At 52.6% G+C, this 21,407-nt stretch overlaps 3 protein-coding genes across 3 annotated transcripts; 2 read left to right on the forward strand and 1 right to left on the reverse strand.

The window, feature by feature from the left end:
* Positions 1-7,619, forward strand: ETH_00032130 (phospholipase A2 activating protein, putative; the record flags this gene model as incomplete). The annotated part of the gene is made up of 17 exons (XM_013378002.1): positions 1-384; positions 608-746; positions 1,223-1,321; positions 1,453-1,647; positions 1,933-2,030; positions 2,242-2,297; positions 2,465-2,537; positions 3,240-3,272; positions 3,355-3,501; positions 3,713-3,792; positions 4,344-4,680; positions 4,824-4,909; positions 5,188-5,325; positions 5,580-5,751; positions 6,505-6,654; positions 6,827-7,047; positions 7,559-7,619. The coding sequence occupies 17 exons, from the start codon at positions 1-3 to the stop codon at positions 7,617-7,619; spliced, it is 2,469 nt and encodes an 822-aa protein (XP_013233456.1).
* A 541-nt stretch (positions 7,620-8,160) lies between these two features.
* Positions 8,161-13,481, reverse strand: ETH_00032135 (uncharacterized protein; the record flags this gene model as incomplete). The annotated part of the gene is made up of 6 exons (XM_013378003.1): positions 8,161-8,258; positions 8,387-8,453; positions 8,751-9,192; positions 10,881-10,987; positions 11,283-11,833; positions 11,996-13,481. The coding sequence occupies 6 exons, from the start codon at positions 13,479-13,481 to the stop codon at positions 8,161-8,163; spliced, it is 2,751 nt and encodes a 916-aa protein (XP_013233457.1).
* Positions 13,482-17,464: 3,983 nt separating this feature from the next.
* ETH_00032140 (uncharacterized protein) lies at positions 17,465-20,787 on the forward strand (the record flags this gene model as incomplete). Its single annotated transcript, XM_013378004.1, has 7 exons — positions 17,465-17,997; positions 18,120-18,259; positions 18,447-18,682; positions 18,885-19,103; positions 19,469-19,550; positions 19,780-19,896; positions 20,234-20,787. The coding sequence occupies 7 exons, from the start codon at positions 17,465-17,467 to the stop codon at positions 20,785-20,787; spliced, it is 1,881 nt and encodes a 626-aa protein (XP_013233458.1).
* Positions 20,788-21,407: the final 620 nt, after the last annotated feature.

Below are 21,407 nucleotides of genomic sequence, written 5' to 3' on the forward strand. Positions count from 1 at the left end.
ATGGACTCCCCTTCCCTGCATCTGGCCTTTCTAGGCCACGCCCACCGCGCTGCTGTGCGCTGCTGCTGCGTGCTTCCTGACGGTTTACTGCTGACGGGTTCTTTGGACTCCACTGTGGTTGTGTGGCAGCAGCAGGAGGCCCAAGAGCAGCAGCAGCAGCAGCAGCAGCCGAGTGCTCCCTCTCCGCCCAGCAGCAGCAGCAGCAGCAGCAGCAGCTGCGTGGGGTGTATGTACACCCCACACAAAACCCTGCAGCACCACAATGACTTCGTGCTTTGTCTCTCTCCTTCACTTTCTCTTTCTCTTCAGTTTTACTCGGGCAGCAAAGACCAAACCCTTTGCAGGGTTCACGCGCAAACGGGAGTGGTGGAGATGAAGTACCGCGTAAACCCTAAACCCTAAACCCTAAGCGCTGCTGCAGCAACTGCTGCAGCAGCGCCTCCAGGCTGCCCAGGAAGCAGCACGTACTTCCGCTAGCCACCCCCACGTCCAGGGAAGGTGCAGAAGGTTTAGGGTTCAGGAATTAGGCTTTAGGGCCTAGGGTTTAGGGTTTAGGGTTTAGGGTTTAGGGTTTAGGGTTTAGGGTTTAGGGTTTGGGTTGCTGCAGGGCCACAAAAGCCCCGTGTGCTCGGTAGCAGAACATAATGAATTGGTGGCTTCTGGAGATTGGGCGGGAGAGGCGAGGGTTTGGAACAGAGACGAGGGTTTGCTGCTGCACGTGCTGACGCAGCACCATTCCTTTGCAGGTCCAAACCCTAAACCCTAAACCCTAAACGCTAAGCTGTAGGCCCGGGGACCTCCACCTTCGACTGGGCTGCTGCAAGGCGGCACAGCTAAACCCTAGAGGGCCCTATGCCTAGCGCGCGAAACCCTCAGTTGTGCCCCTTAAGTCCCAAACCCTAAACCCTAAACCCTAGCCGGGAGAGCCTTCATTGGAGTCGACTACAGTAGGCTTGAGGTGGCTCGGTGTTCAGGATTATAGGCTGAAGTTTTGAGTCTTAGGGTTTAGTGTTTAGGGTTTAGGGTTTAGGGTTTAAGGCTAGAGATTCAGTGCATGGGACTGAGCTTCTAGGGTTTAGGTTTTAGCGTCTAGAGTCCATGGTTGAAGGCTCCGGGTTTGGGTCTTCGAGTTTCAAATTTGGGTGAAGGGCTCAGGGCTTAGGGTTTAGGGTTTAGGGTTAAGGGTTTAGGGTTTAGGGTTTGGGGCTGGTTCTTGCTGCAGTGTGCGTGTGCTGGATGGGGGCCGCGCTGGTAACTGGGTCTCAGTCGCGTTATCTTTGCGTTTGGAATGAAGAGGGAAAAGAAACTCTTTCAGTTGAAGGTTCGTTGAGGGTTTAGGGTCTAGGGTCTAGGGTCTAGGGTCTAGGGTCTAGGGTTTAGGGTTTAGGGTTTAGGGTTTAGGGTTTGTGCAGCGCTTTTTAGTTTTCTTGGCAAGTCTCTTGTTCGCTGCAGGAGCCCATGAAGACATCATCCGCTGCGTCGCCGCGCTGCCTCCCTCCAGCAGCAGCAGCAGCAGCAGCAACAGTAGCAACAGCAGCAGCAGCAGCAGGCTGGTGAGCGTATCGAACGACCGCCGCATCAAGCTGTGGACAACAGAGCTGAAGTGTCTTTTAGATAAAGAAGACGCCCATGAGGCTTTTATTTTCAGTGAGATTTATTTTCCTTTGTAGTCTTTTTGAAAAGATTTATTCTTTTTTTTGATTATTTTCCTTTTTAGTCTTTTTGAAAAGATATATTATTTTTGATTCTTGAAAAAGGGTTTCCTCGCTTTTATCTCTTTGAAAGTGTTTGTTGTCCTTTTTCGACTCCTTGCCTCCATTTTTTTCTTGCTGCGCCCCTATGCTGTTGCTGCTGCTGCTGCTACTGCTGCTGCTGCTGCCGCTGCAGGCTGCTGCGTGTCTGGCACTCGGCCCGGGTGTATATACACCGCAGGCGACGACGGCCTTTGCTGCCTTTGGCAAATTTCCGATGCGGCGAATCCCTCGATCTCTTTGCTGCAGAAGTTGCAGCATCCCGCAACTGTCTGGCAGGTCTGCCGCTGCTGCTGCTGCCGCCGCTGCTGCTGCTGTTGCTGCTGCTTTGCCACGTTGACAGGCGCTCGCTGGTCTGCTTTCGCTGTTGGCCTGTTGTGATTATTGCTGCTGCACATGCTGCGGCAGCAGGTTCTGCTGCGCTGCTGTCATCTTGCGCCATTTTTTGCTCATGCTTTCGCTGCTGCTGCTGCTGCTGCTGCTGCTGCAGGCTGTGGAGCTGCCCACAGGCGATGTAGCCACGGCCTGCGAAGACGGGCGGCTGCGGTAGGCCTTTCTTCCTGTCTTTTCGAGTCTTTCCTGTATTCTGCTGCGCTCCATCATATTTGTATTTAGCTGCTTATAAGGGGCCCTTTCGCCTGATGCCTGTCTTAGCTGCGCCTTCATTTTGTCTCACCGCCGCTGCTGCTGCTGCTGCTGCTGCTGCTGGTCAGAATATGGACAGCAGACCAGGAACGGGCGCTGCCTGCCGATGTCATCGCCGCAGCGAATGCGGCGGCTAAAGATGTGAGTGCCCACACGCTTCTTTTGATCAGCAGCAGCAGCAACAGAAACAGCAGCAACAGAAAAAGCAGCAACAGCAGCAAACCAGTAGCTCGCGGCAGCTTATAGTGCAGCACCAGCAGTTCCGGAGCTGAGCATTGCCGCGATCGTTTCGTTGCATTCAGACAGGTAGCCCCGACTGCAGTAGAAGCAGCGACACAGCAGCAGCAGCAGGAGCAACAACAGCAGCAGCAGCAGCAACAGCAGCATATCTTTGTGATGCAGGTAGCCTCATCTGAGGTCGAAGAAAAGGGAGAAGCTTTGGATTTGACTAAACTGCCAACTGAGGCGGAGCTTAGGGTGTGCATACACTGCAACTCAGGGGCTTCCGGGGTTTTTGTCTTTTTTAAAACACTTTTTATTTCTTTTTCTCGAGCTTTGCCTCAGGGGAGCGTTGCTTCTTTTCCTGCTGCTTTAACTATCTCGTGCTGCATTCCTTGTGTCTTTCCCCCATAAACATTCTGCTGCTGCTCCCCTGCAGCCAAGTCTTCCTGTGGCCTTATGCTGGTGGCTGTGTCTTTGTCTTTTTTTCTTCTAAGAAATAGTGAAAGTAGACAAGGGCCTTTAGGCGGTAGCAGCAGCAGCAACAGCAGCAGCAGCAACAGCAGCAGCAGCAACAGCAGCAGCAGGGAGCGTAGCGATCTGCCTGATTTGCGTTGCATGCAGAAGCGTCAAGGCACCAAAGACGGCGAACTGGTGGTACGTCTAAAGTAGCAGCAGGAACAGCAGCAACAGCAGCAGCAGCAACAGCAGCAGCAGAGGCAGAACTGTGTCTGCTCAGGTCTGTAGGAGGGGCGACGAGGCTGTGGTGCTGAGCTGGCAGCAGCAGCAGCAGCAATGGGACTTTGTGGGGCATGCACTGAACCCCCTCACCAACCGGATGGGGCCCCCTAAGGGGGGCCCCAAGACCTTCTTCCCCGGGGACCAAGTCAGCAAACTGCTGTTGCTGCTGTTGCTGCTGCTGCTGTTTGTGCTGCTGCTGCTGAACCCGCCGCTGCAGGTGTTCTTGCTGTTTCTGCTTGAGCTGAGCCTGCTTCTTGAAGCAGCGCTGTTGCACACAAGCAAACTTCCCTCCAGCGAGTAATTTCCCGCTGCCGCCGCCAATGCTGCTGCTGTTGCTGCTGCTGCTGCTGGTTCAGTTCTTTGATGAAGGTTCCTACGACTTTGTGTTCAATGTGGAACTTGGAGAAGACGGCGAGTACAAGAAGCTGCCCTTCAAGTGAGAGTTTTGCTGCTGTTTTGCTGCTTGCTGCTTGTCGCTGCTTGGCTTGCGCCCCGCTGTAAGCGTCCCAGTTGGCTAGCTAGCCAGCTAGCTAGCCAACTAGCTAGCCAGCCAGCTAGCCAGCTAGCTAGCCGTCACCTGGAGGCAGCACAAGGGCAGCAGCACCCACCAGCTCTGGCCAGCTGCAGCAGTGGCTGCGTATCTTTGCTTCCACGCACGACTGGACCAGGTAGCTTTCTATCTAGGTCTCTAGCTAGCTGCTCAGCAGCTAGCTAGGGCTAGCCCTGGCTAGCTATGGCCTGCTGCGGCTAGGTGTAGCTAGCTGTGGCTAGCTGTGGCTAGCCGTTACCAGCTGTAAAAAGCTGTAGCTAACTGGGGGTAGCTGCGGCTAGCTGTAACTAGCGGCAGCTAGATGGGGGTATTAGTAGCTAGCTGTAGCTAGGTGTGGCTAGCTGTAGTTAGCTGTAGCTAGTTGTGGCTAGCTCTAGCTAGGCGTAGCTAGCTGTGGGTAGCCAGGAGAAGCGTGGTGAGGCTTTGTGCGCATGCAGCCGTGGCGACAACCCCTTGGTTTCTGCTGAGAAGTTTGCTGCTCGGGAGGGGTTGCACAAGTCTTATTTGTCTCAAATTGTTTCTTTTATAAATGCCAACAGTGGGGGCCCTGGGGGCCCCTCTGGAGCCCCAGCAGCGGCAGCTGCTGCTCCCCGGCCAACCGGAGCAGCAGCAGCAGCCCCCAGCACCAGCAACGGCAGCAGCAGCAGCAGCAGCAGCAGGCAGCAGAAACATATCCCCGTTCTGCAGTGTGTCTCCTTTTCTAAAGCCAATGTAGAGGGACTGAAGAAGGGGCTGCTGGAGGCCCAGCAGACACTCAAGCAGCAGGGGCATCAGGTTCGCTACTGCTGCTGCTGCTGCTGTTGCTGTTGCTGCTGCGGACTGGTTCGCTTCTGCTGTTACTTGCCGCTGGGACCTTCTTCGGGGCTACCACTGTTAGTGTCCTGCTGCTGCTGTTGCTGCTGCTGCTGCTGTTGCAGGCGCGGCTGTCGGAGCTGGACGAGAGTTACCTTGCTGCTGCGCTCGAGAAGCTGCACAGCAGCAACTATTTGAAGGAGAACTTCAGGTGCTGCTGCGCCTTCCTATGGAATTGTGTTTGCCTGTCTAGTTTTTTATTTCTCTGTATCTTTCCTTTTTGCATAAGTTTCCTTTTTCTCCTTTTCCTTTCTTTATGCCCCTGGCTACTGGGTCCTTTTGCCTTTGTGGGGTTTTGCTTGTTCTTGGCTTGTGCTGCTTCATTTTGCTTCTGAAGCAGATGTCTTCTTTTGGCCTCGCGGCGGATTGACAGGGTTTCCTTTGTTCTTTTGCTGCTGCTGCTGCTGCTGCTGCTGCTGCTGCCTGCAGGGCAAGCGAGGTGCACGTAATGATGCAGCAGCTGGCTCTTTTCCCCGCCAGTATGCAGCTGCCAGTCTTCGACTTGTGGCGGCTCTTTTGTCTTCATCCTCAATACTCTCTATCTTTCAAAAACTCAACAAACAGCGGGTTAGTCCTGGCCCTTGGTCTTGGCCCGTGCTGCAGCTGCTGCTGCTGCTGCGCAGGTAGCAGCGGAAGCCACTGCAACCGCCGCAGCAGCAAGCCCTGAGAGCTGCTGCAGCTATTCTTGCTGCTGTTGCAGCGCTGCTGCTAATGCTACTGCCATGCCGTTTCTCTGTCTAGTTGCTGCTTCTAGGCGTTCAGAGAACTCTTAGGGGCCGCCTGGCCACTGTGTCTTTGCGCTGCTGCTGCTGCTGCTGCAGCTGGGACTTCGTTTCGCTGGCACTGCAGCGAATCAAAGAGACATGTGCTGCAGCAGCAGAGCAGCAGCAGCAGCAGCATGGTGCAGGCTTAGTCCTTTGCTGCCTGCGCTACCTGGCGAATCTCTTGATGTTGCCAACAAACAGAGCAGTCATGCTGCAGCACGCGCAGCAGGTGTGCCGCGGCCTGTGGCTGTGTCTCATCTGCCCCTGCTGCCTTTTGTGTTATATTTAGATTATTTTGCTCCCTCTTGTGTGCCTTTTGCTGCATTTATCTCCCTCCGCATTTGTCTTTGTTTCTGTCTTCTTTTTGCCTGTGCACCACTTTGCTGCTGCATTTTGCTGCTCATGCTGCTCCTTCCGCTGCTTTCCGCTGGATTCTGCGCAACTAGCTGAGCTGGCTGCTCAGCGCTGACTAGCCGTCCTCTGGCTAGATGTATTAGCCTTTTGGCTTACTCCTAGCTGGCTGTGGTGCTGCAGCATTCTGTCTTTGCTGTTGCTGCTGCTGCTGCTTGTTCACTTCCTGTCACATTGCCGGCCCTTCTCTTTGTCTCTCCTCCTTCCTTGCGGCAGCAGCAGCAGCGGCAGGCATGCAGCGGCCCGCTGCTGCTGTTGCTGCTGCTTCTGCTGCTGCCAGTGGCTGCTCGCGCGTTTGCTGCCCGTGGTTGCTTCCACAAGTTGCGTGCTGCTGTGGGCGGCTAGCTGCTGCACTGTTTGTGGCTGTCTGCTGCATTGTGTGTGGCTATCTGCTGCATTGTGTGTGGCTAGCTGCTGCACTGCGTGTGCCTAGTTGCTGCACTGCTGCGTTGCTGGCCGCTGCACTGCATGTGCCTAGCTGCTGAATTACCGCGTGGCAAGCTGCTGCACTGCGCGTGGCTAGCTGCTAGGCTGCATCTTTTTGCAATTTTTTGACTTCTTTGCGACGCAGGTCCTCGCTGCTCTCAAAGTTGCTGCTGCTTCTCTTTCTCTTTTCCACTCGCGGCCCTGCCGCCAGGCGCTTTGCTGCGTGCTGTTGAACTTTGCTGTTTCCTGCCACTGCTTGGGTTCTTCTTCGCTCTCTCAAGATCACAAGGCCCAGGTTCGCTGCTGCTGCTGCTACTGCCGCTACTAAGGCGTTGGCTGCGCAGCTGCGGGTTTGTGATTGCCGATGGTTCTGCTGTTGCTGCTGCTGCTACTACGAAAGTCGTTCCCGTATCCGGCATGCCATTGCTGCTCCTGTTGCGCGGTCCTTGCTGCTGCTGCTGTTGCAGCTGTGCCAGTTAATAATGGAGGTCATGCAAACGGAGACAGATCCGCCGCTTTTCTATCATCTTGTTGTAGCTGCTGGGACCCTCCTTAGCGACACCCAGACGCGGCAGCAGCTGCGGCCGCTGCTGCAGCAGCTGCAGCAGCTGCTGCCGCCACTCAACGAGCGCGTACACCCTGATGTCCCCCTCGGAGAGGCAGCGCAGGAGGTCCTCAACCTCGCTGGGTAGGGGCTGTAGCAGGTGCAGCAACAGCAGCAGCAGCAGCAGCAGCATATGCAGCGTCGACCCGTGCAGCTGCAGCACCTGCAGCACATGCAGCCCCATTTGCTGCTAGCCACGGGCCGTCCGCGGGTCACAATAGCCTTCTGTTAGTCGGTGCTAGCCACCTCACTCGCTAGCCAGTGCTGGCTGTAGAGCTAGCTGGGCAGCTAGCTAAGCAATTAGCTCGGCAGCATACATGCTCAAAAGATACTGGAAAGCCTTAATTTTAAATTGGAGACGATGTGGATGCCTCTGTAGGCCAGTTGCTGCAGCCGCAAAAGACGCAGCTGCAGCTGTGCGCAGCAGCAGCAAATAACACGGCTGCTGCAGTGTGCAGCAGCAGCAGCAACAGCAGAGGCAGCCACCGCTTTAGGGACAAAATGCGCGCCACGAACTCCGTAAGTAGCGTTTTATGGTTCCATGTTTTCTAGAGTAGAGTTAGCAGCCAGAGCAGTGGTGTCTTTGCATGTGCAGTTTCGGGTGTATGTACACCACAGTGGGCATGGCTCTGCAAAGGCACTCTGGCGCAGACTAAGCAGGCCCATGCATTAACGCTCAACAGAGGAATTTATTTTGCTGCTTACAGGCATCTCAAGCAAGCCTCGGGCGTGTTTGAGGTGCTTGTGAACAACAAAACAAATATCCTTTTTGAGTTTTGAGGCCCAAGCAGCGGCGCCCTTGCATGCTTAAGCAAGGGGCATTCTCTGGCCACGGATTGTATATTGATTATTTGTTTTTGTTCAAGCATGGCATGCATGCATGTGTGTATGCATGCATGTATAGCATGCATGCATGCATGCGACGCGAGGGCAAACTGGTGTTTTCGTTGATCTCCGCTACAATGCCTTCGTGAGGGCAGCAGCTGCGCCTGCCAGTGGTTTATAAAGTGGCAGCAGCAGCAGCGAAAATAGTGGTAATAATAAACGTTAAGGTCTCCTGTTTGTTGTTTAGCTGTTTGGTTTGTTTACTTTTTGCTCGCTTGCCTATCTGCTAACATTCTCTGGCTGAGGTCTTGTGACAGATGCTGTTGCATCTGCTAGTGTGCTTCTGCTGCTCTTTTGCTGCTGCTGCTGCTGCTAGTGGTTGGACCTGCGTCTGAGGCGCTTGTCCCCCGTGGCCTGCTGCTGGATGGAGCCGCGCCGCGGGACACCGCAGCCAACAGCCGCAGCAGAGCCTGCAGCAATGAAATCAAGAGAGCAGCAGCTTCCTGGCTGGCTAGCCAGCTAGCCACCACCTACCGGCCAAATACCTCGCTAACTCATCAAAAGCCTTATCAAACAATTGGCAGCACAGTGGGCTTACGGGGAGTCAGGATTTCGCCGTTCGCTATTTGCTGCCTCTTCTCCTGCTGGTACCTCCGCAGCAGAGCCTGAGTGTATTGAACAGCCCCAAGACGACTTTAGGTGACTGCGTGCATGGGTGCATGCATGCGTGCATGCGTGTATGCATGCATGTATGCATCCATGTATGCATCCATGCATGCGAGCATGCAGCTTTTTCTGCTCCCCACAAGTCCCGAGAAGAGCACAAGCACGTGTGTTCGGCGGCACGAGCCGCCACCAGTCTCGAGCCGGTCGGATGGAAAAAGTTTTAATTTCACATAAAGTTTCCCTACAATCATGGCCCCCTTTGCTAGCCAGAGCATGCAAATTTGTTTGGGTTTTACCTTGAGAATGAGCATGGCTTCCACCTTTTTGATGCTGTTGATGCACAAGGTGCCGTCATCTTGCAGTATATGCCTCAGGGCGTCGAGCACCTCCAGCCTGGCTAGCCACTGGGCAAACCCAGGGGCCCCGGGGGGCCCCTGGGTCCCCTGGGCCCCCTGGGGGCCCACAGTTTGCCTCAGTTCTCCTTGCCCTCCCACAGCAGCAGCGCCAAAGGCTGCTTCCTCGTCCAGACCCATCCCAAAGAGAGACTGGTCGTCCATTTCGCTGCATGCATTATTACTTTCGCTACCGCTGTTGTCCTTTGCAGACAGAGGGACCGCAGGGGCACCCAAAGAGGGCTGACGGCTGCTGCTGAGGCTGTTGCTGCTGTTCAAAGACATGAGCCTCCGCCCACTTGAGCGGTCTGGGCCTAAGGTTAGCTCTGCACCCACTGGGCGGTCCCTAGAAAAAAGAAATGGAGACAAAGAAGAAAAATAAAAGGCGACCACGGAGACAGACACGAGACGAAATTGGGAAAGAAGAAGGGAAATAACCATCAGGGGAAAAAATCCAAGAGGAAGACCAATTAAAAAAGAAACAGAGGCCTATTTGCGAGTTAGAGAGAGGAAATGAACAGTTGTGCAAGAAACCACAGCGACACAAAAAAGCAAGAAATCAGACAAAAGCGCGGAAGACAAAATTAAAAGATGCAGCAAAGAGTTAACACGGGGCACAGTGCATGCATGCAGGAATAAAAAAAGAAAAATATGGGACAGAGTGCATGCCCTAGCCGTGTAGGGAGGTAAAGATAAAGAGGAGGCAGAGGCAGCAAATGCGGGTGACGCTTCCATTGCAGCGTACGTACACGCCACACGAACAAAGAAGCGTGCATACACCCGAAAGGGAACTGCATTGTAATGCTAAATAGCCAAGTGTTTAGTGATTCTGCACTAGTGCATTTGAACGAAAGCACCAACGCAGAAGCACTCTTGCCCGCATGCAAAAAGACGGAAGGTGCCAACCAAGCGTACTTAAGTGCAAAGAGGCAGATTTAGGAGGAGAATCATGGAAACGTGCAGAGAGGGATACAAACAATAAAACTCAAAAATATTCAAAATAGGACAGAAAAGAAGCCAAAGGGGAGCCCCAAACAGCAAGAAACAGCAAAGATAGTAATGCAAACAGAAGGAAACACACAAGAGCATTATAGAGATAGAATGAAGAATAAGACGCGTTAGAATAGCAAAACTGTGTGGACAAAAGCCTTCGACAGAAAAGGACAAAAAGCAAGGAAAAGACACTTAGTATGAGGCAGCAAATTGCTCAGAGGCAATAGAAGATGAGGCAGCTTTTCTTTTCCGTTCATACTCGGGAGGCATTTCAGCTACTCGTTTTCGCAGCTCCATCATCAGTCGTCTAATTGCCACAAACAGGTCCGACACAGCAGCAGTAGCAGCAGAAGAATATGGAGCAACAGCACCACCGACAGTGACAGCAGCAGTTGCAGCAACAGACGCAGCTGCTGCTGCAGCAGACGCACCGGGGAACCTTTCGCAGCAAGACCAGAACAAATTGAAATAGCAATAGATGAAATTAAAAAGTTATGTCTCAAGCTGAAGGGTCTAGAATCTAGGCTAAGGGTTTAGGGTTGGAGAGCAGAGCATAGGGCTTAGAGTTCAGAAAGGAGCACCGCAGAGCAGCAATGGCATCCGTTGTTTCTTGGTTTTGAGTCTTTTCTTCTTTTCGTTGGTTTGTCGCAGGTGGGAACAGGCCCCGGGCTGGAGTAGCAAGAAGCAGCAGCAACAGCAGCACCAGGAACAGCAGCAACAGCAGCAACAGCACCATCAACAAGAGCAGCAACAGCAGCAACAGTAGAAACAGCAGCAGCAGCGGGTTCAAACCCAGCAACAACACTTGCACAGTTTCGAGACCATGTGCGAGTCCAACAGAGGAGCTGCAGCAAGCTAAGGCACCAGCAAGTTGCTGACCTCACAGCCAGCAGCAGCACCAGAAGCAGCAGAAGCAGGACAGGCATGCACAAACACCGGAACAGATGCAACTTGCTGCAGCAGCAGCTTCTGCAGCAGCAGCTTCTGCAGCAACAGCAGCAGCTGCAGCAGCAGCTGCAGCAGCCGTAGTAAGCCGTTAACTGGCTCTGACTTCGATAGGCGGGCTTGCGCTTAGCTGCTCTCCGGGCTGAAGGCGTGTGGTGCTCCCTGAGATCTCTCGTTTCTTCTGGACTCAGCAGCTGCACTTCCTTGAAAAAAAGGAAAGCATAAAGACTTTAAGTTTTGAGTCTTGAGCAGTTGCTGCAAAAGCCATTCTAAACCCTTGCAAAGAGCACCGAAAAATCGGCGGAAGAAGCAACAGTAGCAATTAGCAGCAGCGGGGATGCTGCGGCAAGACCAGAACACTCGGCATGGCTGGCAGCAGCAGTAGCAGCAGCAGCAGATCCATCGACTCAGTGGCAGGCTGAAATTGAACCTGAGTGTGATGCATTCTTAAAATAGGGTGTAGGGTTTACGTGCTGGATTTTAGGGTTTAGGGTTTACGTGCTGGACACAACGGTGCTTCCATTTGATCTGTTTGAGTTGAAACCCAAGCTCTCCGTCGGCTGCCTCCATGGCTCTTATTGCTGCTATTTTTTGTTTCCTTTCTTTCAGTGGATCTACCCAGTAGCTGCTGTCCTCGCGTGGGTTCTGTTGCTGCTGTTGCTGCTGCTGTTGCTGCTGCTGCGACCGCTGCTGCTGCGCTTGCTGCTGCTGCGACTGCTGCTGCTGTTGCTTCTGCTGCTGCTGCTGCTGCTGCTGCTGCTGAAGCTGTGGTTTTAGGGTCGGTTCGTCTGCAGGCAGAGTATCTAAACTCTCCAAAGAGACACGAGAGCCAAACATCAAGAAGCTGAAGTCCTCACTCAGTCGTTTTCCCCCCAAGAATTCGTAGTGGTGCCGCTGCTGCTGGTCTTCCTGCTGCTGCTCAGCAAACAGAGTTGGTGTTGCAGGAGGTGTTGCTGTTAGTTCGGTATCATTTTCTGCAGGATCTGAAACAATCGCGACATATTTTGAAAGTGCGTCAGGTTCAAGTGGCTCTGTTGCTGCAACTGCCGCTAAATAAGTAATTGCAGCTGCAGCAGCAGCTGTAAGGCCGCTATGGCTGGCCTTTACAAGTATTATTTAGGCCTATTTCTTGTGGTTTTTTGGCTTGATTCTGCACTAATTAATGGCGAAGTTAAGAAGTCTAGTATGTGTTAGTTCGAGTGCACTCTCACCCACTGCTGGCTTCTTCGACTGCTGTTGCTGCTGCTGTTTCTTTCGTTGCTGTCGTTCCCTCTGCTGCTGCTCTTGCTCTTGTTTATCCGCTTGCTGCTGCTTATTTTGAGCCTGCTGTTGCTTTTGCTTAGCCTCATATGGCTGGTCCTCCTGCTTCTTGGCCTCGCCGTGCTGTTGCTGCTTACCTTCGTCCGCATGCGGCTGCTTCTTGGCCTCTCCCTGCTGCTTCTGCTGCATCTTTTTAGTCTTTTTCCGCTGCTGCTGCTTCTTCGCTTCCTGCTGCTGCTCCTGCGCCTTAGGTTCATCCTGCTGCTGACGCTTCTCAGCATCTTCCTGCTGCTGGTGCGTCGTAGCCTCTTCCTGCTGGTGCTGTTGCTGCTGCTGCTGCTGCTGCTCTGGCTTCTGGTTCTTATGCCGGTGTCCATGTTCTGGCTCCTTCGTTTTTTTCTGGTCTTTATTCTGCTTCTGCAGGCTTTCTTCCCCTTGCTCACTCTCCTGTTTTTGTGACTGCTTCCCCTGTTTTTCTGCTTTCTGTTGCTGCTCTTGCTGAAACTCATCTGACTCCTTTTGCTGATATGCTTGTTGGTCAACGACATCTCCTTGCAGTTGTTGCAACTCCCGTAGTGAGGATTGGGTCTCAAGTTTCTGCTGCTGTTCTTGCTGTTGTTCCTGCTGCTGCTTCTGCTGCTGCTCCACTTGCTGCTGTTCACTCTGAACTTGCGCTTCTCCTTGCTTCTTTGGCTCATCGCTGTTGCTCGTATGCTGTTGCTGCTGCGGCGTGGGCTGCTGCTGGTTCTGTTCTTGCTGCTTTTTCGCGCTTTCAGGATGCTTATCTTGCTGCTGCGGGTGCTCTTCCTGCTGCTCTCCTTGCTCCCCCTCCTGCTGCTGCTCTCTTCCTTGCATCTGTTTCTTTTCTCTCAGCTCTTGCTGCTGCTGCTGCTGCTCTTCTTTTTCTTGAAGTGATGCCTCTGGCTGGTGCTGGGTACTCTCTTTGTGAAGCAGGCTATTCCCTTGCTGCTGCTGCTTTTCTTGCAGCTGTTCTTCTTTTTGCTCTCCGCTTTTCGATTGCTGCCCATCCTCCTGGGGATCCTTTTGCTCTTGCGGCTCTTCTTTTTGCTCTTCTTGTAGTGGTTGTTTGCCTGGATGCTGCTCGTCTTCTTGATGTTGTTCGCGTTGTTCCTCCTCATCTTGTTGTCTTTTGTCTTGCTGCTGCTCATCCTGTTGTTTCTCCTTTACTTGTTGCTGTTCAGCGTCTTGTTGCTGCTGATAATCCAGTTGCAGCCGCTCATCGTGTTGCTTGTGCTCACTTAATTGCTCCTGATAATCCTGTTGCTGTGTGCCAGCGGTCTGCTCTTCCTGCTGCGGCGAAGCAGCCGCGCGCGATCGTCGTTCATTTTCCTCCCACTCATTGCGCTCACCGTCTGTGAGCTCCTGGTTTTGCTCTGTTTGCTGCAGCTCTAGGGTAGCCATGTCTTCTGGCTCCATCTTAAGCTACCGACGTTCTGCTTGCCCTATTCAGTAAATGCCGCGGGCGTTGTTGCTGCCACTGTTGCCAGTTTTATCGCTTTTAAGAGCTGTAGGTATAATGCCGTTGCACGCTGTGCTTTAAAAACAGATATAGGTGGAACAGCAGGGCACGGCTGCCAGGGGTCGAGTTCAAGGTGACGTGGTGACCCTGCTCGAGCCTGAAACCCTGAACTTTAAACTCTTACCAGTGAGCCACTAGGCGGAATTTGTGATTAAAATATTTGCGAAAATAGATTTCTGGCCGATTTCAAGTCCTTTGGATTATATTGGTTTGCTGTGCAAAGGAGCTTGCAGTAGCAAGCCAGTGAAGGTCACTTCCGGGACAGAACACGCTACATGGCTGCAGCTGCAGCCTTTGCAGCAAAAACAGCTGCCGTAGCGGCACTCCTTGCAAAAAATTACTTTTGCTTGTAAATTCCAGTGGTTTACACCTGAAAGGCATCGTTGTACCGGCAAGACACGCTATGCCATTACGAGCAGCAGCAGGAGCAGCAGTGGCTGCGGCCTTGGCTGCTGCTGATCAGAATGCAGCTCCTGCAGCAGCCCCGCACCCGACACTCGATTTTTTGCCAATCATTCAGCGGAAAATGCTGCCGTAACTATTTTTGTATCTTAAGACACGAACTACAACAACACCGGCGGGAGCAGCCGCAGCATTAGGTCATCAGGAGTCGCTCTTGCTGGTCGCGCTGCACCACTTTCGCGAGATTGTAGGATCTCCAGCGGGTCCCCAGTGAAATACCCGTGAATGGACATTGACCACTAATGTTATTGCTGCCACAAAGAGTGGAACTTACAGCGGCAGGGTCTTCAGCAGCGAAAAAGGTGCAGTATCGACTGCTTGTGCTTGTTCGCAGTCTTCTACAGGCCCAGACAGCTAGCTATTAAACTATCCAGTAAGGATAGCGGTGCTTATGTACCCTGCTTATTCAATTATTCCATTCAATATTCCATTCAAGAATGTAGGGGCGCGGCCAAGCTGCAGCACGGTTGTAGTGAAAACAGCGGCGCAGCCTGCAACAACAATAAAAAACATCAGCCGAGCACCAAGGTACATGGTCTTCGGAAAGTTCGCAGAAGGTCTTTAAGGTCTAGCTGCAAAGAGAACGGGGGCACAGCCACTAGCAAGGACAGCAGCAGCGGAAACGGAAGCACTGTCTGCAGGGGTGAAAACACAAGCACAAAAAAACAGCGACGACGAATAAGCCAGCAGCGAACAGCTACAAGACAAGCGTGCAGCAACAGGTGCAGCGAAGTGGCAAAAAGCAGATAAAGAACCTGGCATCTGTCTCAATTTCACAACAAATGGCTCACCCCATCCCGGGGGTCCGCTTGGAGCAGTAGTACTGCACCCGCCTTTTGGGAGCACCATCCTGTTTTTCCTTTACTCATATGGATCAGATCTGCAATGTGCACAGAAAGCGTGTGAGTAATCTTTACCTCTCAAGGTAGTTGCTGTACGAACAACTGAGTACGCTCTCGGTGCAGTGTGCAGCTTCTTTCATCTGCTGCTTCAGCAGTCCCCACAAGCATCTCTTGCAGCTGTCGCTGCCCCTGACGTTTTGTGCTCCAGAAAGAGCAACAGCAATGACAGCATCGGAAGGAGCAGAATCAGGCACTATATTAATAGTTTCAGCAGCACTAGCCAAACCAGCAGCTTTCCAAGTGTCCGTATTAATATGTGGTTGCACGCCAGCTTGCTAGTCCGCCAGCAAACAAGCCAACTGCCTAATTAGTTGTTGGATATCCGCATAGACAGCAGCAATGTGACAATTATAACAGGCACGCAGGAAGGACACCGACTAGGATATAGGAAAACTGGAAGGAGAAATGAAAGAGAAACGCTGTGCTCAGCCCCTCATATTTGCCCCGCATCAGTAATTGTTGCTGCAGCTTGATCAGCGTTGAAAAACGTCTGCTCTTCTTCAATTTACTTTGCCTTCTAGCCATCAGCTAGTCTGGGAAGGGCAATGCTACTTGTGCTATGTTCTTATTTGCCGTTTTGTTCCTGCTTCCCTCCCCGTTTCAAGAACACATAAGTGTAAGGCTGGCCTTGCTCCATGCATCACAACACGTTAAACGAGCGAACTCGAATAGTTGTCTTCACATCTTCAGCCGCTCTGGGACTAAGGACTTAGAGACCTTGGGAGTGCGTAAGCACAAGATATTTTGGCAAGACGTGAGTTCGCTTTCGCCACAGCGCAAAACTGCACAACACACCAAAGTATCTTCAAAATCCCGTTTCCTTTCTTGACACGCTCACGATCGACGGTGTGCACAACGGCTGTCGGGGCCAACTTGCGGGTCAGCATATATTTCGGTGCCAGCAGAAACTACAGTAGCATCTCATGCACGCTGTCTGCGACATGCACTCACCCCTACCACCAACGGCTCATAGGCTTCGCAAAACAAATGCAGAGTCTCCCTTCTTCGTAACTCTCTTACGATAATAAAGCGTTCGGCTGCGACACGCCCTTGCTATGGCTCTTTCCACGACGAATTGATGTTCTAATTCAAACGATGCCCATTGCTGCTAGCGATGTTTACAAGAGGCGAACTGACGAAATTTTCCAAAGTTCCTTGAAACAGCATCGACGACAATAGCCGAGCCGGAACGCCTACCGATAAGCAAGAGATCACCACAGTCAACGTTCTTGTCCAATGTGAATCGGTGGCCTTCCATACGAAGACAAGACTCTTCACAGGCCTTCCACTGAGTGGTTTTAAGTACTACAAACATGGCCCTAGAGACCAAGCAAGTCATAGATTCTGAGTAGTGGAAGCTCTCAGCAGACAAGAGGAAACTGATACAGTGCATGTGCAAGAGGACTAAACGAAACGTTGTAGAACATGTGCAAAATCAATAGTGTGACGGCGCCAAGCCAAAGACAATGCGATCAAAGAGTGCAACCCCCTCAACAAGACACGGTGATGTCTTCCACGTCTACTGGAGCATATACTACAGCTGCAGGGGCAGCCGATGCTGATAGCATTGTGCTATGTTCCCTGTACCGGACATGGATGGTGCTGTCCTCCGCTGGCTGCTTGAAGTACATTTCGAAGTGTCAGCCAACAAGAAGCTGCAAATGACCATTTTATGTTAAACTGGCTTCTCCCTAAATAAAATTTACATTTTTCAAATGCAGAGCGGCGCAAGCCCCCGTAAAATCGTGAATCCGCAACCTCAGTTCTTCACGCGAAACACCGTTGATGAGCAACAAGTAAAACTGCGTCCTACCCAATTCGCGAAGTCCGTTAGAAACTGTCCAGGCAGCACTGCGGCTGCGGCTCAAAGTGCTGCGCCTGACTCCAGCTAGCTATGGCTCATTAGACCTAGATCGAGCTCGCTGTGAAAACATGCAGCCAGCCACTCAGCGTGCTGAATATCGCTTTTACACGCTTCTGACTTGCCGCATCAGGCGTGGAATTCAAGTGAACCGCAACAGCGGCAGTGATCTGCGACATCCCCTGAAGCAACTCCAGCAGCACAGACGGCAGCTATTGTGTGCCACCAAGGTCCTCCTTGAATGGCAGCAGTGGCAGCACGAACGCAGGCATCTGCTGCAGATGAAGTAACAACAGTTTTGTAACTAGAATTTCCCGGGTAACGCCTGAACACCGGCAGGCCCCTTGTGCAACTTCATGTACAGGGGCCCCCCTTGGGAGGGGGGCCCCAGTTCGTGCATTATGCAGTAGCTGCATGTCTTGACCTTGCAAAAAGAAAACAGCTGGAATGAGACCAAACTCCAGCAATAACAGTGAAAGAGGGAAATAATGCTGACGAAGAGCAACCTAAGCTAGCTCGGCAATGAAGCAGACATATGGGCTACTGCTGCTGCTATTGCTTGCATGCGCCGCCACTGGGTGGTTCCTGTAGTAGCATAATCACTTCTACAACTCTTCTGCCTTTAATACACCGGGAAGGGTTTAAGGTGACTCGTATGATGCATCCTTCCTCGCCTCCTGTGCAGCGGCGTCACCGGAGACAGAAACAGCAGCAGGAACAACTGCTGCAAAGCTGCGACGGAAAGCTCACAGGTTTCAGTCCCAAAAGGCGGAGGTCCAGTTTTAGCCGCAGGAGCGTGTGCGAGGAAAGTGATCTCACTGGCGAAGGGCTGCCTCAACAAGACCAGCAACACCAAGAACAACATTTCCGGTCCCCAGAAGATGAACAGCAGGAGCCTCAGCAACAGCAACAACAGCAGCAACGACCGCAAGATGAGCAGGAGCTAAATCTTCAGAGAAGGCAAAAGAACTGCCAGCAGGATCACTCGGGACATAGCATGCGAAGCACTGAAGAGCGAGATGATTCTTCAGCTGCTGCTACGATGATATCAGATCCAGCCGACCCCAACGACAGCAGCAACAGAACCAGCATTGGCGAAAGCTGCAATGGCGGCAGCTGTAGCTGTAACGGCGAGAGAAGCTGCAGCAGCAGCTGCAGCAGCTGCAGTAGCCGGAACGTGCCCGAAGTGTGCGTGTATTTCAAGGAGGGCTGAGGGCTTGCTGCTTCTGTTGCTAATAACGTTGCTGGTGCGGATGCTGAGCGTGCTGCTGTTACTGCGGCTACGTTTCCCGTTTTGACTGTGCTTGCAGGTGCATCAACTCCGTGGTGCTGCTGGCTATAGCGTCCCACGCAGCGCGCCTTCAGGTGTGGCAGGAGGAGCAACGGCAACAGCAGCAACATCAGCAGCAGAAAATCAGTCAACATGGGAAGGTCATTGGCCTCCTGCTTGGTAAGCTGCTCCGCCTCGTCCTACCTTCCTGTGTGCTACAAGTATTGCTGTGCATTTCGATTCAACAGTGGTTCCTTCATGAGAAGTAGCGTTATTAGCGCATTGTTAGCGCAGCCAGGGCATTGGCACCAGTGCAGCAGCTGCTGCTGCCGCAGTCGCCCCATGTTGTGGCCGTTACATGGCGCAGGCCCACGCAGGGATACAGCGAACTTCAAGGCCCTGTCTGTCACGGAGTCAGCGGAGCTTCCCCCGTCTTTGCTGCAGCGCGACAGCAAAAGCAGTGGCAGCATCGCAATGATAGGAGAGGCGGTGTTGCTGCGCCAGGCGTTGGACAAGACGTTGCTTCCCCTAGGACTCTATATGGCTCAGAATGCATGCGCACAAGAGCAGCTTTCCCCAGAGCTTATGTCATTGCTAACTCAGGTGCTGCTCATGTTAAGATTGCTGCAAATGGTAGCGCTGCTGCCGCCATTGCAGGCGGCCTTAGCGCCTTCGCTGAGGCGCCAGCCCGTTTGGGCTAGACAGTTGTCTTAAGCCTGTACGGGATTCCAATCAGTGCTGCGACATAGAACTTTATTTTGGTGATTTAGCCCTGCCTGTTCTGGGTTGTTGTTTGGGCGTACAGACTGAGTGGGCTGGAGATGGCCCTTTACTTCTCTTTTTCAGGCCTTCGGCGCAGAGTTCCACGGGGCTGCACAGGCCTCCTGCCCAGTGCTTTCGTTACCTCTGCAGAAGCACGAGCAACAACTGCAGTTGGAGTGACAGCAGCAGCAACATCATTTGCCCCAAAAGTAGTGGGGAGCGAGAGCTGCAATTGACGCCCGTGCACTTGAGAGTCCAAACGGTGTGTGTTTTGTTGTCAAGTTCACTTGTCGCTGCTGTAGCTGTTCCTAATAGGCTGCTACTCTGGATGGTGCTGTCGGTGCTTCTCCCGGTGTGGGTGGTGGTGCGTTTGCTATTGAGTCAAGACATAAGGTGGATGCAGCTGAGGCTGCCGAGGGGCCAGTAGACAGTGCCGAAGGCGGAGAAGACAGGGAGAAACACAAAACAGAAATGCAGACAAGGAAGAAAAGAATTTGACACACATATAGGCCAATGCATGCGCTCAGTATGGAGTGGCGAAGCAATAGATGAGGCAGGCACCGGAAGGGCAGAGTATATCTTTGCATATCTATTCATTGTGCGTACTGTGAATCTTTTTATGTGTAGAGTATAATGGCCAAGCTCGCTGCTGAGGCAGTGCTGAAGAAGACAGACACAATTGGGGTGCTGATGGAGACGAAAAAGCGCAGTGAGTGAAGCTTCCCCTCGCTGATATGTATGCTGTTCATGCGTACGCGATTTTGTGTCTGTTTTTACTATCTCTGCGGCTGAGTGATTTTCTCCTGGATAGCACGAGTATGTTTGCGTTTCACTACATCCCTTGGGCAAGTCTGGCTCTTTGTTTCTCCCTGTTCCGTTATCTTACTTCACACCGCGACGTCTATAGTGCTTTGCTGTTTCTCTTTTGACTGTCGCAGCGACAGAAACTGCAGCAGCAGCAGCACCTGTTAGACTGCAGCAGCAAATAGAGGCCTTTGAGTGTTGCCGGCGTAGCGTGGAGCATCTGATCCAGTATCTCGAAGATGTCAAGTCAGGTACTCATTCGTGCATATGTGCACTCCTTGGCGCATGCACTGGGACAGCCAGGGGAGTTTCTGGGGACCAGCATATCTCAGTTTATCCACTGCAGGAGCATTGTATGGATACATAGTCATTAGATGGCGCGTGCTCCGAGCTTCCTACTGCATGCCTGTGAACACCGTTGGCAGGGCTTGCCTATTGAGGAGGTCCCCAGCAGTTGGAATGGATGCACCTGGTCGCTGCGTGCAGCACCATCTGCAGCAGAAACAGCACTGTAAACTGCTGTTGGAAACGCTCCAGTAGTATGTATTACTGTTCTTGGGTGACTTCTCATGCCCTTGTCCTGTTCAGGTGCATGCAAGCCGCACCCTGCTTTGATGCGCGAGGCGTTGGGTGTATGCAAGAGGCTCTGCAGACCAGAGACTCCTGCAGCAGTGGTAGCAGATGACACAGCAGCCGCAGCTGCCGCCGCGCTTGCTTCTGCTGCTGATGATGATAAGTATTTTGCAGCGCTTGAAGTACCAGGCGGTGCGGACAGCCGTCTCCGTAGCAGCAGCCGCATCATGTCCAGTGTTAGGACCGTGCGCGCGCTGCAGGGCTTGCTGCAACAGCTGCTGCCTCTAAGCACATGGAGCCCATTAAGACAGCAGCAACAGTTTCACCAGGGGCAGCAGCCAGCGCAAAGGAAGCAGGAGTTGCCTTCGCGGCAACACCAACAGGAGCATCAGTTGCAGCAGCAGCAGGGAGTTACGCGTTTCGATTTGAATGGTCTTGGTGCCTTGAAACAGAAAGAGACTGAAATCGCAGCAATGGCTGTGCTTGGTAAAGCCACAATGGGAATCGCTGCAGCGCATGCTGCCGCTGCTGAGGTAGGCCTGAGGGTGCTAATCTGCAATGTGGTGTGATGCTCCCCATGCATGTTTCCCGTGCTTGACGGCCGTTCTTTGCCGCAGCAGTGGTTGCTTTGCGGGAACGCACATTTGGTTTTGCTTCACTGGAAGCAAATGCGGTAGATGAAATGCTGCTAGGGTTATGCTTGCTGTTGTGGCTGCTTTGCGGATGCAGCGAAGTGATGCTGTGAAAGCCTTAAAGGCAGTGCAACAGTTTTTGGATGCAGGCGTTGATATCTAGATTGTCATCATACTAGCTACAGTGCACCACCTTGCTGAAGCGCAGCAGCAGTTGCAGCGGCAGGGGGTGGTGCTACTATTGTTGCTCATTGTCTGCCCAGCGAAGGTTTCCTAGTTCTAAGAACGAACCTCTTGGACCTTTGTACTGCTGAGCTGTCTACCGATGATGTAAATGCGTGGTCTAGCAGCTCTGGTGATCTCGCTGCTGCCGCATTCGCTCCTATTTTTCATTATTTGTCTAGGAGGTGGCTGGTGCCCGTGCTGTCTGGCATTCGACACTGCAACAATTTCTGCTGCTGCTTAGTTTTGACTGCACATTTTCCTACCATACGATGCAGAAAATATCTGCTGCTGTCACTGCGGGTGAGTCCGACGTTGCTTTCTACTAAAAGTAT

This window comes from Eimeria tenella, genomic scaffold (assembly GCF_000499545.2).
Source record: "Eimeria tenella Houghton genomic scaffold, Eth_scaff70, whole genome shotgun sequence".
Classification (NCBI taxonomy): Eukaryota; Apicomplexa; class Conoidasida; order Eucoccidiorida; family Eimeriidae; genus Eimeria; species Eimeria tenella.